Source organism: Xiphophorus hellerii, chromosome 22 (genome assembly GCF_003331165.1).
Source record: "Xiphophorus hellerii strain 12219 chromosome 22, Xiphophorus_hellerii-4.1, whole genome shotgun sequence".
NCBI lineage: Eukaryota > Metazoa > Chordata > Actinopteri > Cyprinodontiformes > Poeciliidae > Xiphophorus > Xiphophorus hellerii.
Window position 1 is genome coordinate 5,381,570 of NC_045693.1, and position 18,026 is coordinate 5,399,595.

Genomic DNA, 18,026 nt, shown 5'->3' on the forward strand with positions numbered 1-18,026 from the left:
TAAAGTGAAACGAGTAGCAACAGTTATGAAAATGTCATTAATTGTCATTACAGTGTCAAGTGCTGTATCAACATAGTCATTAATGTTAAGTCTTACCTCAAGTGAAGTGGAAAACAGTGGACTACTTATAACTACCATCATAGCTGTAGAACAAAAATTTTAACAAAGTTTTAAATTGTTCCTCCGTTTAAAGTGTTTTCATATATTTTGACAGATGCTGTTGAGTAGTAAAGTTCAGAATGGGGACTCTGACCCCCATCTGTCCCTCCCCTCCTTTTCTTAATGCTTGTTGATGAGTAACATCAACAAGATTGATGTTGATGAAATATCAACATATTTCATGTTTTCTTTTTTTCTTTTTTCCTTTTATTAACGTATCTATAAATTCAATAGAATTCCAGATGCTCTTCCAGGACAATAACATTTAGTTGCACTGTAAGTGGCACAAATGCATTATCCGATGAGAGAGAGTGAGGTAGAGAGAGAAAAAGCGAGCGGGAGCTTTATGGCCTTTGCGTGTGCCGTAGGTGAAGTTCGGGCAGGACAGTGGTTGCTACGTAACACTTCTCTTAGCAACGCTTCCCCAGCAACAAACTAAGGAACGGTTGGAGATGGGTCATACTCAAAGTAATCGTTTAGTGCAGACCTTGCACACCTGTTGATGTGTTTAGTTGAAAACTGACAACACTCTTATTGTGTCGTATTTTTAGAAACTTTCAGAAAGAAACTTGAAAGTCTTGACGGTTCATTTCTAAAATCAGGTGCGCGTGTTTCGTTTGATAATAAGCCAACTTCAGTCCAGACGCTCATGTTAAATTAGCCTTAGCGTCTGCACTTTCTCCATACAATGGAGTTCGATATTCGTGAGCACCTAGCGAAAGTACAGGAGAGCAAAGGTTTGTCATGTGAATATGGAAAGGTATGGAAAGTGGGAGATATAAGTTCACGGTGTTTGTTTTACATTTTCAGACTTCGAAGCTCTTCAGTCTGCTTATCGTTTGATTAAAGGCACGACATCAGCTGGGGCTAGCGGGCCACGCATTCCCCCAGAGCTATATGTCATGTGTGCGGAAAATGCTCTGCAGGTGAAGTATTTTACTACCAGCTGAAGTAAAAAAATAAACAAAAAACTGTGCAAGAGTTTAGTGGAGATTGTCCCCCTATTCGGACAAGCTTTATGAGGACGTTGATTTCATTTGCCAGCGGGTCTTGGCACATTTTCACACTTTCAAAAGAACCAACAACATTTGCTTTAATTGCCAATGGACCACTAAATATAGATTGACCACCAATTAGAGTAAATATCTAGTAAAGATAGTATGTTGGCATAAAGGTGTGAAGTGTGAATATAGGATGTAAGAAAAACACCAGCTCTGAAGTTTCTCACAAAATGCTTTGAGAAGTGCTTTTTTATGTTGAAAAGAGCACATAGAAGTGTCAAACAAGACATGACGCTGTGAGCACCCCTCAGGACTGAAAGATTTGCATCTGACTGCAAATGATGTCAAGGTATACATACACTCCTGCTATAGAGAGATAGCATGAGACTCAAGGAGGAACAAAGTTAGTCTGATAAAGTTAGGACTTTCTTAATCAGTTTGGTTCATTAAAAATGTGTGTGGGGGGGGGTTTGGAAGATTTGTGGAGTAAAATTTTGATAAATATTACAAATCCCTGTATTAACTATCTAAGATTCACTGAATTTGAAGGCAACACTTACAGTTGTGGTCATAGTCTGGGAGCGTTTTGTTCTTATAAGGGAAGTCTAAAGCTTGTTTTTGTATGTTTTTAAGCAGTTTCATTGTTGTTAATAAAACCCGTTTGCTCTGTTGAATTGTTTAAACATTCAATGTTGCTTGTGAAACTTTGAACATTTTACTGGAATATTTAGTTATCTTTTTTTCTTCATTATAACATATAGTAAGTTTTCTGTCTACTTGTAATCGCTTTGACTCTGATAACAGTTCCACTATTGGACTACTTGTTTATTTCTCATAAAAACAATTCTTAGCAGAAAATATGTAAATATAAACATAAACATTACAAAAGGCTTAGGTTTGATGATATCTCTTAACTGCACTGCATTAATTTTACAATTTAAAGTTTAAGCAATACTTTCTAATTTTCATGGTTTTCTGAAGACATATAACATTAAACTTTTTGCCATTTGTCCCTAAGTGTTCCTCTTTCCCTTTCTTTTTTTCAGATGGAGGATGTGCAGATATGCTTTGAATGTCTAAATAAGTACTTTGAAGGTGATCCGCCTCATGACCAATTTTTCTGTCGAGCTCTCATGTGCCAGGGCCAGCTGATGTCTCTGTTTGTGTCTCATGCAAAGAGTGTGGTGAGGACAGTAAATTGGGCACATGACTATGTGTGAATGCATGTTCATGTTTGGGTTTTTAGTTCAGAGTGATATACAGTATATGCAGGGTTTATCTTGAGGTACACCAAATGTAAGCAGGTCCCGATCAAGATGTTTTATTTCCAATACAGATGCAAGTCCTTTATGACTGGGCATTAGCTAATACCAAATCCTAGTGGGATACCAAATGGTTAACAACGCAGTAATCCTAAAGTGTAGCCAAATGATACATTATCTTTTATCAGTTTGAAGTGTCTCAAGCATCTGTTTTTTCTCAACAGTGATTTATATTGTGTAGCAACTGAAGTTTAGTGCATAGCAGGCTAACATTAGCATTATTAGTCTCTGTTTTGCGATGACTTGTGGTCGTGACTCAGCCATAGATAATTGCTTATAACATATTTCAATGTGGTTCCATTTAGTCATGTTCGGACATAACTTACATGAATAGTTGTTTTCCTGCTTAAGAAAATGTATCACTTTGATATTGGTGTTGTAAATTGAATGACTAGTGTTCCAGGTGTCTGAGCACAAAGCATCAATCATGACAGACAGGAAACTGCAACAGCTATTACAGTCTCTCTTTCAGAGTTTTGCAAACAACACAAGTGAAAGTTGCTTCTCTCATTTTAGAGGTAAAGACGACATTAAATCGACTATACCAGAAGGTTTTAGTAGTTCAGTTTTAGGGACTCGGATACCAATCATTTAAAAACACCCTGAACAGGCTGGTACTGGGAAATAGATCATGAATAAAATAGCAGACACTTTTACCTTTTTAAAACCTTTATATATTATTATTTTTACTTCAGTTTAGAAAACTTGTAGTATTTTTCTTTGAATATTTTTTCTGTCTGCTATTATGATGTCCAATCTTAGTGCTCAAAGGCAAATGTCCTGCAAGTTTTAGTTGTTCCTTTATTCAACACACTGGCATCCAGTAAATAACTCCCATCCTCTCTGAAACCTGCTAATTGACTGGGGAGGTAATTCAATCATTTGAATCAGCTGTGTTGATCTGTTGACACATTGCAACATGTAGGACACCGGCCGGGAAGGACTAGGGGTTTATTGTACATGTGTTTTTATGTTTTCTTATGTGACACGTTGACAGTTCCATATTTTGCAATTATTTTATATTTCAGAAAGATATCAAGGAGGCTGCGGGGGATTTTCTGTTAGCAATTGAAATAGCTAAGAGCGACCCAAGGTATGCTACCACTCAGAAGTATTCAGCCTTCTAGCTTTGGTATGCTCCTCATCAGCAGTCTCACTGAAGGTTTAATTTGTAAACTGTTGTAGCACAACAACTATTAAATTATTGTTTAGAATCCATTCCTCTCAACATTAAAAGTAACTTAAGGAAACTGTGCAGAGTGGATGGTTAAAATAAATATAACAAGGAGCTGGAGGGCTCCTTGCCGGAGCTGACCCTTGCTAATTAACTCATAACCTGTCAATAAACGGGTTGAATGAGTATTACCAATTAACAACAAAGGGAATACATATCTAATACATCCAGCTCAGATTAATGCACTACGCACTCTCTAGTGAATAAATTAGAAGCACTCAAACACCCTTCTCACTGAAGTTTCTCCAGAACAGCTCCTTGAATTCAAATATGCCTCAAATTTAACACAGTTTCTTGTCCCTGCTCCTCTGGCTCATTGAGCGATCATTAATGCACGCACATTTAGAAATTCACAGGGCTTCTGCAGACACAGTTGACACTAGGTCTGAATTGAGCTGTACTAAAAGATGGAATTGGTGGCAAGTGTATTGTATGAATATTTCAGTGTTCTCTTTGTTTTTCTGTATATTTTTTGTGTCTTACAGCACCCACTTCTTGGTCTTCAACACTTCAGTTCTCTACTTTCAGGGAGTGCGTCCTCTCCTTCAGCCTGGAATGTGTCACCATTTGGTTCCCTCCTTAAAGCAGGTGGTGAAAGGTTTGGAGGAGGTGGCTGACCAGGACCACAGCTGGAGGGCAGAGCTCATGATGCAAGTGACATTGACTTCACCAATATGTCTGCTTTTGAATCCGACCACACTCATGCACAATTTATTAAGATGACACACCAAGCTGTTTAACTAGCTCAGCCTTCTGGCATCCCCAGTTACTGTACTTGGTTGTCATTTTCTATTTATGAAGAGGACAATCTGTTCTGATGCAAGCTGTTAAATCATGTTTTCCTTTTATGCCTTTGGTCCAAATGTTTGTTTCATCTTTGTTCGGGGAAGAAAACGCCAAAGCAAGGATATCAAAAGCATCTTATACAAAACTAGCCTGGTCAAGATGCAATGCCAGCTTGTGTTGCTAAATACTGTGTGTCCATGCAGCACAATTGTTTGTTTGTTTTTTTGTCAAAATCTGAGAAATAACTTGGCAATAACTTGGCATTAAAATATTAGGATTTTAATACACTCATAACATGAGGAGTTTGCCCTCTTTTTCTATGCAGAGAGTTGGTTAAATGTATTTTGGATTCTGGAGAACTGAAGGACGCTGCAAGTTATGCCAAGGTTACTGAAAGGTTCATCAAGTCACATACGCCATATCTCTACCCAGGCTTGTATACATTACAGGTAAGCAGATTATTGAAAGTGGAGTGGTTAAGTTGTTTTGTGGAATGATTCTTGTTCTTACTTCTCTTAGGACAACAGATAAAAATTGGCTGTTGTGCTAACTTTGGCATGTTTACATTGATGCTTACTGCTGACATGTTGATTAATATGCATTGTCCTAATTTAAATAAAAATGAAATGAGAATGAAGTTAAAACTTACCATTATAACAGAGCCCCCTTCTCCCTTAATAATATGCACTCCTAGTAAAAATTTAACAAAATATATTCCAACTTTTTTTTTTTTTTTACATTAAAAAAATAGACTTTTTTCAGCACATCCTGGTAGTGCATGCCATCTAACAAAGTTCCCATTGGCTTCAGAAGAGCATATCAGCTGCTTTTCCAGATTTCTGAAAGATCCACTTTAGGATTTTGTAACCAGATTACTCAGTTTTACTTTCATATAACCAAAACACACAGTTCCAGGTAAAATGTGTTCCTAATGACTAACTGTTCTCAAATTAAAGGTAGAATTTTTTTTATTTCAGTGAGAGATTATATAAATATTTCTCTAACTTTTTATAACAAGTACCACCTTGATATTGACTGTAATTTCTAAGTATCATAATACTGCTTTATTAAACTTCTTTGAAAAACAGCTGTACAACAAGACTTGGGAAAAGAGAAACATGTTCTTTTTTTCACCAACTGTTGAGCAGGGGTCCCATTTATACATGTGGTGGTGCTGTAACATCTATGTTCTTTATTTTAACCAGAAGGGAAAAGACAATCCTTGGCTAAATCTGATAGCAATAATAAAATTTGTAATATTACACCTTTCAGTCAAACATATTGTGATGATGGGATGTCTTTTTCTCTGTAGGTCCAGGAGAAACTGTTACAGGATGATGAGCTCCTTGAAATCAGCAGACAATGTACCAGATTGAAAGTTATTTATAAAATCCAACAGTTCAAAACGTAAGAATAGCGTTTGTCATTTTGACAGAACTGGTGGGAAGGGATAAATAGTGCATAGGCAGACAAAGGGCAAGGAGGACTAAGTAAAGGGTGTAGGAACTTTACACTTTGTCTTTTTCCATTATTATCCAGACTTGAAATCTACTGAAATCAAATTTCATTCTTTTCTGCACTGCTCTAGAACCCTATAGAGTCTGCTCCATCCGCTGCTGCAGCATAGGTTTTAAAGTATTTTCGTTTGGAATCCCACAGACAGTGTAGACACTGGTTTCTTTTTCAAAATCAATGAAAATGTCACCCATATGCAGAAATAGTTGGAGTCATGTTGGCCCTTCAGTCTTGGAAACTGTGCTAGTAAACTCTTCTCTCAAATAGGAAGAGATTAATTTGGCTTGCAGCTTAAATGTTAGCATGATGATTGGGTAAAGCGAAGGCATAGCCAATCATCTACTGTGCCACCATGTAGTTCATAACTCAACCCCCACTCCTTCTCTGAAGGGCATGTACTCAGCATGTCAAAGCTCCTTATGGCTCTTGATTTCAGCAGTAAACATAAACAGCATTACTCAGGCGGTGCTCCATATAGTCTTTGTTGCCTTGGATTTGTACAATGTATGGTGTGAGTATATGACTCACACCATACAGGGGGTGAAGGTGCTAAACGTGCATGGTCTTAGATGCATACATATACATGTGGTAATGCAAACAGACCTTCAGCTCTCTTGATGTTTGCAGTGGGTGGAAGGAACGAAATGAGAAAGTGCTGACGGAGGAGGATTCTGTGAAGCTGAGGGAGATTTTCTCTCTCCTTGTGGATTCAGCCAAAGTGATTGGTGCGCCTGTACATTCTGGCTCTAAACAGATCCCAACACCCATCCAGCCTTGTGACAGGTTCGTGACCCAAAGTGTCCAGGTCAAATCCCCTTTGTTCCTAAACCGCCGCCTACCGGAAACCTTTTCTTTAGGGGACGAGCATGGCTCAGATTACGCTATTCAAATGTCGTGAATCATATAAATTGTGTTTTTATCTGGGATTTGCAGAATTACCTTCCTGCTGGAGTTGGCTCTGCTGTCCTTGCAAGTGAAGGATCAGGAAGTAGCTGTTAACTGTTGGGAACAGCTGAAGTTGGCGGAAGAACTTGTAAGTGTCCAATATTCTTTTTAAAACCTCAGGCAACTGTACAAATCAGACAGACGTGGGAATTTATTCATAAAACCAAATTCAGCCCTTCAGATGGAATAAATTATCTTAGCTTGTGACAAATAAAAAATAGGTCACTTTCTTACTTTGATTATTATGGAATTTGTTTAATAGGAAAGAATTCTGTTCTTTCAGTCATTCTGCACAATCAAACATCACTACATCGCCACGTTCCTTTAATGACTAAAACGTTAATAGAAATTTTTGATTTGCCATCTCATGCTTTGTGCACTGCTGAACAGTAACCCAGGCTAATTGACTCTTCTGTCTTTTTAGAATATTGACCAACGCATAATGATGGAATGTGTCAACTGTGAAATTAACCTTCTGAAGAAAGGGGCAAAGATGAATGACTACTCCAAAGCCAGTGTGGAGGTATTAAATCATCTACTGCAGTTATTATCCATGGATTTTCACTGGTTATTGTATGCAAATAGCCCATTGTCTTGATGACGCATTCTCTATTCTGAGGATCTTCATTTGTAAAAGTGAATCCTGAAACTCTGCAAAGCCAATTATGTCTCTTTTATGTAGTAGAGAAAAACATCAGTTTTTAGGACCCCTGCTTTTTATACTTTGTACAATCCATCCATCCATTTTCTTACACCCTTATCCTATCGAGGGGTGCCGGTGCCTATCCCCAGCTGTCAACGGGTGAGAGGTGGGGTACACCCTGGACAGGTTGCAAGTCCATCGCAGAACACTTTGTACAACCTTCTTTCCCAATATTATAGCATTGTGTCTTTTATAACAGTTTGCAATGTTAGAGCCCATAGAAAGAGGGATCTATAACTAATTGTCCTTGCACAATCTCTCTTCTCTCCCGTCTACAAGATTTATGTTTAGGAACTGAGATGGCCATCAAAGAAGGTTGAATTTTTTTATCTTCTGAACCACTTCTGTGTTGAAGGATGTTATGGATTACTAATTAAATGTTCTTCAGTGCTCTTATCTACTTAACGAGAATCACCAGTCTCCACAAAGACCACTAGATGCTCTCCACACCTCAACCAGTTCTTTCAGTGAGATTCCATGAAAAAGCCTGATCTATTCTACAACCGTGAACAGAAACTTTAGGACATTGTTGAATTTTAAAGAGACTTTAACTGGAAATGTGCTTTGATCTGATATGAATGCCACATGGTGTTTGTTTGTTAAATTTGTTTGTTGTTGAATCATGAAATACCAGGAATTTTAAAATCAGTTAGATCATGTCCGCAAAGTAAAAATGGATAGTCATTGAGTCTTTCCGCAGGACATTGATCTAAAACATACGGCCAAACACAGAATAGAATAGAATAGAAGTACTTTATTCATCCCAGCAGGGGAACTACCAACAGGTAGTTCAATAGAGACAAAATCAGTCTTCCTCCATGGTCATCTAAAGAAACCCGGTGGGTTGAGGTAAAGACAAGAATGCACAAATTCACCCAGGACTCTGGAACGGTCCAAGATTCTTCTGTGGGTTCCAACCTTGTCAAATGTTACAGGAGAATATGTGCTCTCCCATTTGTAAAAGTGACAAAGGATTAACAACAGGGTGCTACGTCTGGCACTGCTGGAGTTGTATAAAACAACTATTGAAGTAGAAATTTCTCCTCACTGCATAAAGTGGTCAAGGCTGAATATTTCTAAATTATTTCATTGTCAAATTAAGCTGCTGATTTATTAATTTATTCAGTTTTACACATCACTACCAACGGTGCCAATAAGTGTAGCGTCCGTCATGTGTCCATTTTTCCCCTTTGGAAGAACTGACCTTATTAAAAATTGTCTTACTTAGCATATTGAGCTCAATTTAATCCAGATTTAGTTGCCAAATGATGGAAGTGCTGTGCTGTCATTGCCAGAGGAGAAATCCTCAATGTGCAGGTGTTCTCCCACAGGCCCGCCTGAAGGAGATAGAGAAGCTGGATCAGTGGCTAGAGGCTGCAGTGAAGGAAGGGAGGCCCCAGGCTGCGCAGGCGTTGTGTGCTTCCCAGTGGAACCTCTGCCTGCCACTCCTGCAGCACAACCTCAGGAAATGCATCAAGATGCCTCTGCTCAAGTTGGGCCTGGTTCTGGAGTACACACAAAGGTTTATAACCCTCCTCCAACTCACAGTCAATTACACCTGCAGTGCCTTATACAGCAATTGGCAGAACTTGGTATAATGTATGAAAGGATTTAAAATCAATCGTAGCTATAGAGACTTGGGTCACCAAGTCTCTATAGCTACGATTATATTATATATAATATAATATAATCATATATATATATATATATATATATATATATATATATATATAGTTTTTCCAGCTGTTTAAAAGGGATCATTATCCTGTAGTGTCATATTTAGTTTTTCTTTTATGCTACCCCATGGAACAAGATTCATGTCTTTCTAAATTACTGTCACGTCCGATCATATGTTGAAGAGATAACATTTTCATAGAAAGGCTTTTTGTTAGAATTTAACTAAACTTTAAATTAGCTTTTAACTTCAGTAAAAAATATATCCTCTCATTTATTTGTTTTATTAATAATTTATTCATCATGAGATATTACGTCCGATTTATTTATTTTTTGATGGGGACTAAAAAATATATTTTGGTCAGGTTTTTGTTCTGCAGTCGTCAGGTTTAATTATTTTGAGTTTAAGCCAGCAATTTGTCACTTTGTGTTTATCAGAGAATCAACATAGTTTATTAATATTTCATTTTTGAGAACCAAAACTGCCACAGTTTTTCAGTTCCCCAAGAAATGAACCGTTGCTGAAAATTTTTTGTACAGTATGTCGCTGGAGATGCGGTGCGAAGTCCACTCAGAGCTGGCAGCAATAGAAGAGGAGGATGGGGACCTTAAAGCCTCTTTGTCTCACCTAGAGAAAGCCCTGCTGCTGGACAGTGGGACATACAAAGAACGCCTTTTATCTGCTCTTCATCTCCTGCAGCTCAGACGGACCCCCTACCAAACACCTGCGTTTCCCCTGGACAAAGCAGCTAAGATTATGCAGCAGGTTTTCTCCCCATCTGTTTCATTACTTAGCTCATTACTGAAGGTGATATTTATCAAGTCTAAATTAAATGCCTAATAGCTTTAATTCTGCTGGGTATAAGAGAAGTGGCCCAGGGGACGATAGAAAAAGCAGCTGACTACCAATGAAACCTGATTTCCAACTCTTCTTTTCTTTCTCAGGTTAGGGACATTCCGCCCCATCAGAGCACAGACAGACGTCCCCTTCTGGTGTCTGTTGGTCTTCTTTTGGCTCCCTTTGACTTTGAAACGATCCTGGATGCAGACCACCACACAAAATGTACAGATATTTTTTCTTTGATTTCACTCTTAAGTAATGTGCTTCATTGTTTTGTGCCCCTCCCCCACAACTTCTCAGGGTTTTATTTTAAATAAATATGTTATATCCATTTTACCCCACATGTATATAATCTTTTATATTACAATCAAAGCTTTTACACATGCCCCAGTGGTACTAAAATCAAAGCGAACATGTAATTTAAAAATAGGTAAAGCAGAGCTGGGCTAGAGATTCTTCTAAAACAGTTTTAGCTTGTGTTTTTTGACACTGTTATTCTCCATCATTTACAGAAAATAATCAGAAACAAAGTGAGGACAAAGTGAGGCAGATGTAGAAAACTCATGGAAACAAATTCAGTGACATGATTTACAGTACAGTGAGCAATACTGGGCTTTAGCTGTACCTCTGTCATTTTATCTGCTAATTCTTGAACAGCCAATCTGCATAGATAAAACACAATTGAATTTTTTTTATTCACATTTTTTTATTACCAAGAACTGAATATTTGACAGAAAGAAAATTAGCTTTTCCACAGAACCTCTAATGTTATGACTTAGATTAGTCAGATGTGTCTCGGCACAACGCATCTATACCAGCAATCTTCTGTCACAGACTGTATACAGCTAGCTTAAATATTTGAATTCTCCTTTTAGAGAAAAAATATGAAAACATGTTGCAATACTGCATCACTGTTTTATCTTGCTTGAAAGAAGAGAGCTTTGCTTACTGAGCGCTTATTTAAAATGCACCTGGAGGAAAAGTTACAGAATGTGATGCTGTGGCAAGAAAACAGGCAGAGTTGCTTACATGCAAACTGGCAGCTGGTTTACAGTCTAATGTAGACCAATGCATCTCTTGTATTAAAAAGGGTGAGTCACATTTATAAATAGAGAGGCTTAACAGCTCGAATGTGATTTCTTTGAGTCTGTCTTTCAGCACTCAGAGTGAGTCCCCATCAACTGTAGGGAGTAAATTTAGGGAGCAGAAGGGTGTGAGCTTTGGGAGAGCCTTTGATCTCTGCCTCATCCAGACTCTCTGGTCCACAGTTCGACTTGAACACTCAGCAGCCCTAATGACCCAGGGTAGAACTCGCCTTTGACAGTGAGTCAAAAGGCTTTTTCCTCAGGCATGGGTTAAAAGCTTTGCTCCCCAGAGGCGCTTCTTGCTGCTGTGGAGGAACCTCAAGCATTTTTCTAAACGAAGACACTTAATCATTGTGCTCTTTTCTTCAAAGCCAGCACATGATGAAGCCCTCGAGAGTTAAGACACTTAATTATTAGCAGCTTGTAATTTAACCATAAATCTGTATTGTCCCTTCAAGTGCTCTTTTTAAATTTGAGATCTGTGAATCATGTCAACGGGAATGTCATTTTTGTCTTATTTTCTTCTGATGAAACAATGTTTTGGACAATACAGAAGCCTTTCCAGTTTTATAAGAGATTTTCTTTTACAACCACTGTGTAGTTTTTTCAGGAAGTCTTGGAACGGACCCGCTAGGTGTGCTTGCTGCTAAGGCTCAGCATCATTCCAACTGTGTGGAGAAGCTGAATGATTATCTGTCCAGACAAAGTGAAGACACAGATAAGACAGTGAGGTGTGTGTTTCCACTTAGTAACAATGACTTAAAAGAATATGAACTGAATTAAAATTCCTATTTTTCTTCTTTTTTAGTGTAAAAAAAATAGGTATTTGTTTTACACTGAACATCTCCTCTCTTCTCATCATCACTTGAACGTTTTCACATATTTTCACCAATCCAAAAGACAAACTTAAATTTTTTTCCTTAAACTTTTATATGTTATATGTACTTTTATATGTAACAAGAAATAGCACATTGTTGGCAACTGAAAAAAATGACAAAAGGATATAAGATTTCATTAGGAACAAAAATCAATCAGATTAAAGCAAACATCCTGTCTTGTTTACTATTACCTTTTCAAGAAAATAAAGTCCAAACTCTACCACCAGAACTCACCTTGATTTATAAATGGAGTCCACTTGTATGCTATTTACTTACTGTATAGGTCTCACATGGTTTTTAAAGGACTTCAGAGAGCAAACAGCATCATAAACACCAAGGAACAAGGGAGACCGGTCAAAGAAAAACTTCTGGAGAAGTTTAGAGCAGAGTTAGGTTACAAAACAGTATCCCAGGCTCTAAACATCTCACCGATCTCTGTTTAAAGTTTGTATGTGACGGAAAACCAACACTGCATGTTACCCTGAATACTAATATGGGATAGTTTAGATCATAGCGTATTTTCTTGTTTGGCCAAGCTAAGCTTACGCCATTTTGAAAGAGGAACGAGGAAACATTTTTTGCAAAACTAGTAGAGACATATCTCAGAAGACTTGTCTGTGGCAAAAGGTTTTACAAAGTGTTGACTCAGAGGAGCTAGTGACAAACTCTTGCTACTATATTCAGATGTTTTTTTTTTGTTAAGCTTGTAGAAACCATGCATCACTTTACTTTGTCTTTACAATTATACACTACACTGAGTTTCTACCAGAAGCCTTAGTAAAATGTATCACAGTCTGTGGTTGTTTGTAGCAAAATGTGAAAAAGTGGTGTGAATACTTTTGTAAGGCACCATTTACTTATTGTTACACTTTCTGCAATTCAGCTGGAAAATTGACAATAGACCGAGACAGTTGAATTGAATTAGTTGAATTTTAATCCCTACATTATTACTGTACATGAGATACAGATGAGTATTCAATTTATTTGTGCTGTCAGCAGTGAAAGCTGTTGTGTTTCATTAACACTTCCCATTTACAGTGAAGTATCAACTATTCTGTCCATTCTGCTGACACTAACTTGAAAGTCTTTAACCACTTAACGGTCACCCTCAAAAAAGTCAATGAATCCATGAAGATACCAGCGTCATCATGGCAGTAAAGGGGTTTTAAACAAGCTTATTCCTAAGAGCATGCAGACATCCAAAAATGTTTTTTATATAAAGTTCAGCTTTTCAATCTAAAGAAACTAATCATTTATAAATCATTTTTATTTTCTCACTATTTCAGAATAAAGCTGTGGGCAACTCTAGCAAAGTCGGCCAGGAAACTGGAAGTCTGGGACGTGTGCCGGGCTGCGTGTCGATTCTGTTTGCTTTATGATGACGGAGCAGGGAAGAGTTCAGAATCTAACAGTGAGTTGATGAAATTCCTTTCAATTAAGTCTAAATGCACTTATTATGACCATAAACACTTTTATTTAGAGCTTTAAACTATTTTTTAGAATAATTATGATTCAACATGCAACTGTTATGATTTTTAAGTTTGAATTTGTTATTGTACACGGAGTCAAAATTACATGTTTATTAAAAATTATTATGTAGAGCTGCACCTCAAGCATGTGCTATTTTAGACATCAGCAAGCTTCTAGCATAATGCCTGCTGGATATTTGACCACTTTTCTTGGCAGAATTAGAATTCATTTAAGCTCATTGGTTGCAAGGCACTGACCCAGCTTTTGAACATAATCCATAGTTTTCAACAGGGTTCAGTTTGGGTCATTCCAAAAACTCAGTGTTAACCTGCTTGAACCATTTCAAATCCAAAGTTGGTTCATATGTTACATCATTATCCAGATGGTTCCATTTGCTTCTGAACTTTAACCATCCGACCAAACCGATCTCCCTCAGATAAAGCTGAACTGTTTAAATTTAGTTAGTGTGTGTATGTATTTGAGTCATTTTGTATCATTTTTACACTGTATGGTGTTGACAAAATCCACAATATATTCACACCTATGGATTCAATTCCTTTTTTCAACAGTCTCTACTGTTTTATTTTCATAATCATCCAACCTAATTTATTCAGATGCATTTTAAGTCCTTAACTAAGATAATTTTTAAATAACGTTGTGCCTTATAGCTGAAGTGAAAATTATTACATTACAATTCTTTTGGAGAATTGTGATTAAGTATATAATGAGTTTTGCTGTAGAATGAATTCCCTTTCTGTCCAGTTTATAGATCAACTTGCTGTAAAAAGTCTAGTAGCTGATTTGATCAAAGGACAGTTTCACTAAAATAACTACTGGACAGAAATCAGTATTTTTGTTCTAACTGATGAAAATGTTTTGTCTCTGAATTACATCCAGAATGTTTTTAACTCTCCAGAATCTAAAAGCTCCAAAAAAGGAAGCGCTATGCTGTCTTGCAGTGGAACCCTGAAGTGTGAGGAATTGTTGCATCTTTTAGCAGAAATTTGCTTCATCAATGCTGAGGTGTGTTTTCAAATATATGGTTTTGGATCACACAGGAACCATAGTTCTGTTTTGTTCTTACCTAAAGGAGTGATATATCATATTTATTAGCATTAGTAGTCATTTTTCTATATACTGCTTCTGATCTAAATAGCATGATTATTTTATTATGGAGTTTCCTCGGATAATTGGATTTGTTCCATAGCGGCATTTCTAATTAGATAATTAGGCACATTATTACTGTGTTCTCAGATTCAACAAACCGAGTTGCTTTTTATATGCCTTAATTGTTTAGGTGCATATTTTAAATTAATAGCTCCATTATATGTCATTTCTATTTTCAGTGATAACTAATTTGATAAAACCCAATCCTCAATTTCTTTATCAAGTTTAGTAGATGTTCATCAAATTTCTGTTTTATTTTTTTAATGTTTATTTTACATATTTGAATCTATTTTGAGTGGTTTATGTTTCCAAACACATAATTTAGACTTTGTTCGTTTTTAAGAATGTTATGTTTGCTTCTTTTGCTCTAGCTCGTCAACAAATGCTCCACAGGGAAGTATTCATGCATTATGGGATTATTTTTTAACAAGCCCGTGGGGCTGCACAGAGATTGGACAGAGTCAGAAGTTGTTGGGCTTGTCGTACGAGCTTGTCTTTCTGCGTAATCCTGCACCACATCAAGCCTGCAGCCTTAAGTCTTCATTAAGCCTATAGAGATGTTAACTTGACAGCACTTTGAAGAAAATGAAGACACCCATGCACAGCCACGACATGACCTTGCCAAAACTGACACACGTGCACACACATAGTAGTGTCTTTTCTTGCTTCTTTCATGTTTCTTTTGCTTTGTTCTATGACACACGACCATTTTTTCTGGGGAATTTGCTTATAATTCATTAATTTTATTCTGATGATGAGTACCACTCTTATCTAAATAGTATGCCATTGGTTCTTTCTTTTGTTTGATCTATGCAGCAAGTTTTAATGCCTCTAGAGACATTGTCATAGCCACAGTGGGAATTCATATCTTCTTTTTATTGTGAAGATATCGTAACAGTATGTCACCTCTGATGTTCATGTGTTGAATAAGGAGAAACAAATTTGTTCTGTCTTACTTAGGCCACCGTCCAACAGCTGTTAAAAGAGGGAGTGCGTCTTAACAGCCCAGCTGTGCCGCCAAAGGACGAGAAGGTGCATGTTTCTGAGGACGATCAAAGATGGATTCTTTACAGGTGAAATTAACAATATATAAATTTTTGTTTACTAGTTTAAAATTGTATTGAAAAAAATTCTATGGGGCAATTTCATGAGGCTAAATACAAGTTTGCAAGACCTTCTAACTCTCAAACCACATTTAGATTTGCTTTGAAAATAGCTCTACTTAGCAAAACTACTTTCTGCTCTGACACAGTTTGGCCTTATTTAAATATAAAAACATGCATTTAGATAAAAAGTTGCCAATTTTTATGCATATTTAATTGCAACCAGATCAAATTGGTGGGAATTCTAAAAAACAGGCATAGTTGTGTGATTGGAAAAAAGAAAAACATCTGCTGAAAGAAGTAGTGAAGGAAGGAAAGGTGGATAATAGCCCATGTTTAAAACTGGGGCTGTAAGTTGATGTGGGCTATATTTTATTATGCGTATTCTTACGTTTTCAAAAACTATTCTTTTTATGACAATTTTCAGCAAAAATTCAAATATTTTACTCCAGATTTACAAGTTATGAGAAGCATTATCACTTCCTCATTACATTTTTTAAAGGGTTCCCTGCTTCTCACATCATGAGAGACCAAGTGGAAGTAGATCATCATCTTAACCTGCAAAACATTTTCTGTGCTGAGTTTTAGTTTTTCGGTACCTGAAATTATTCAATTTTATACTTTTTCACAGTGTTGAAAATCTGCATACTTCTCTCTGTATGGGTCAGAACCAGTAATTTAATACTACATATAGACCAGAATTATTGGTAAAAATACATTTCCATTTTGGCTTTCTAATAACGCATGTGCTGTAGTGATAAAATTAATATAGTGTTCACATCAGCCCTCACTAAGTCAAAGATGATATATTAGAATTGTACATCATAATCAATAAACTGTAAAGTAAACAAGATATTTAAAGTTTAAAGTAAGTTAATATTTATCAGTTGGCAGCTAGAGTAAATGCATTATTTTTTCCCCTATTGTCCTTAAAAGGAAGGAAAACAAATTCAGACATTTAAAAAGGTTCAACTAGCATCAGAATTTCTTGCACATTATTTTTGTACCTTTATATTTTAAAATTCTTTACAACTCATAAGAAATCATTGTTTCTTTCTTCTTCTTCTCTAACTGCTTTCTTCGTCTCTTACCCCATTATAAGTTGTACGTGTTGAACTCATTTACAGAGACTGGATCAAGAGTCTGTCTGCCTATGCCACCCAGTGCTTCCTGCGGGGAGGAGAGATCGGGGTGCAGATCGGGGAGCATTGTCTGGTAGAAAATGCAGCCATTTACTTGTGGAACTATAATGCCCACATGCTGGCTGCTGAGGAGTACAAACTCCTGCTTCCCACCTTTCAAAATCTAGTGGAAATGCTCCTAAAAACGAAATATATCAGGTAGTTCAACTTTTTAAATCAAATATAAAGCAAATATGATGCTTCTACGTAAAATAGTTCAGATAGTAGACTTGATGTTGCGAAAAGATTTAGTTTTTCATGTCAGAGGTTAAAAAACAAATGACCTCAACAACAAATTAAAGACTAATTTTCAGCACTTGCTTTTGATATGAAATGCAATCATTTGTCAGTGTAGTATTCGAAAGATGTCATCATTTGACATCTTTTAGATGATTGACTACACGTATTAATTATTCAGTGGATTTTAAGAAGTTTTTTTTGTCATGAACTCTTTACAGAGTGGTTCAGCTGAAAAAACATTCAAATTCTTCATCAATATTGACTTGAATAGTTGTTTTTATAGTTGTTTTTAATCACAGATGAAAAATAATTATTATTTTTAGGTGAATAAAATGGGACAAAATTTCCTCCAGTTCAGTGGTAGTTTTGACTAATGTAAAAAAAAAAGGTGTTTAACCTCTATTAATCTGCCTATTTTCAAATATGATGTGAGTTTGGGGCATTTTTTGCGTTGTTTCCCTCAGTAACCTCACCATGTGTGTAATGGTGTGTAATGCTGCAATTCGTGGGCTGACCCAGTCTGCGTGTGATTCTGTGCGAGCAAGCGCAAAAGAAAGATACAGAGGATCAAAACAAGGCATCCTCTTAGATGATGCTGGCTTACAGGATGTAAAGAAGGCATTAGAGGTAGGTGTGACTGCAATCTAAAAAATGGAATGATTATAATTAACATATTTAACTTAGAAATGTAAGATATGACTTGCTGCTAGTGTAAGATAAAT

At 36.7% G+C, this 18,026-nt stretch overlaps 1 protein-coding gene across 3 annotated transcripts in view; it reads left to right on the top strand.

The window, feature by feature from the left end:
- The first annotated feature begins 533 nt into the window (after positions 1 to 533).
- cfap46 (cilia and flagella associated protein 46) overlaps positions 534 to 18,026 on the top strand; it is a 57,180-nt gene continuing 39,687 nt past the window's right edge. For 2 of the 3 annotated variants that reach the window (XM_032553805.1, XM_032553807.1), the window contains exons 1-19: positions 534 to 896; positions 970 to 1,085; positions 2,207 to 2,344; positions 3,511 to 3,575; positions 4,202 to 4,366; positions 4,828 to 4,951; positions 5,815 to 5,909; positions 6,645 to 6,800; positions 6,951 to 7,050; positions 7,387 to 7,485; positions 8,997 to 9,187; positions 9,880 to 10,105; positions 10,285 to 10,402; positions 11,867 to 11,996; positions 13,430 to 13,554; positions 14,530 to 14,636; positions 15,741 to 15,853; positions 17,011 to 17,223; positions 17,769 to 17,931. In XM_032553805.1, the coding sequence (XP_032409696.1) occupies positions 848 to 896; positions 970 to 1,085; positions 2,207 to 2,344; positions 3,511 to 3,575; positions 4,202 to 4,366; positions 4,828 to 4,951; positions 5,815 to 5,909; positions 6,645 to 6,800; positions 6,951 to 7,050; positions 7,387 to 7,485; positions 8,997 to 9,187; positions 9,880 to 10,105; positions 10,285 to 10,402; positions 11,867 to 11,996; positions 13,430 to 13,554; positions 14,530 to 14,636; positions 15,741 to 15,853; positions 17,011 to 17,223; positions 17,769 to 17,931 (2,493 nt within the window). In that variant the 5' untranslated portion in view covers positions 534 to 847. Of the gene's footprint in view, positions 897 to 969; positions 1,086 to 2,206; positions 2,345 to 3,510; positions 3,576 to 4,201; positions 4,367 to 4,827; positions 4,952 to 5,814; positions 5,910 to 6,644; positions 6,801 to 6,950; positions 7,051 to 7,386; positions 7,486 to 8,996; positions 9,188 to 9,879; positions 10,106 to 10,284; positions 10,403 to 11,866; positions 11,997 to 13,429; positions 13,555 to 14,529; positions 14,637 to 15,740; positions 15,854 to 17,010; positions 17,224 to 17,768; positions 17,932 to 18,026 lie in introns of those variants that run through there. The other variant, XM_032553806.1, reaches the window with a different exon arrangement.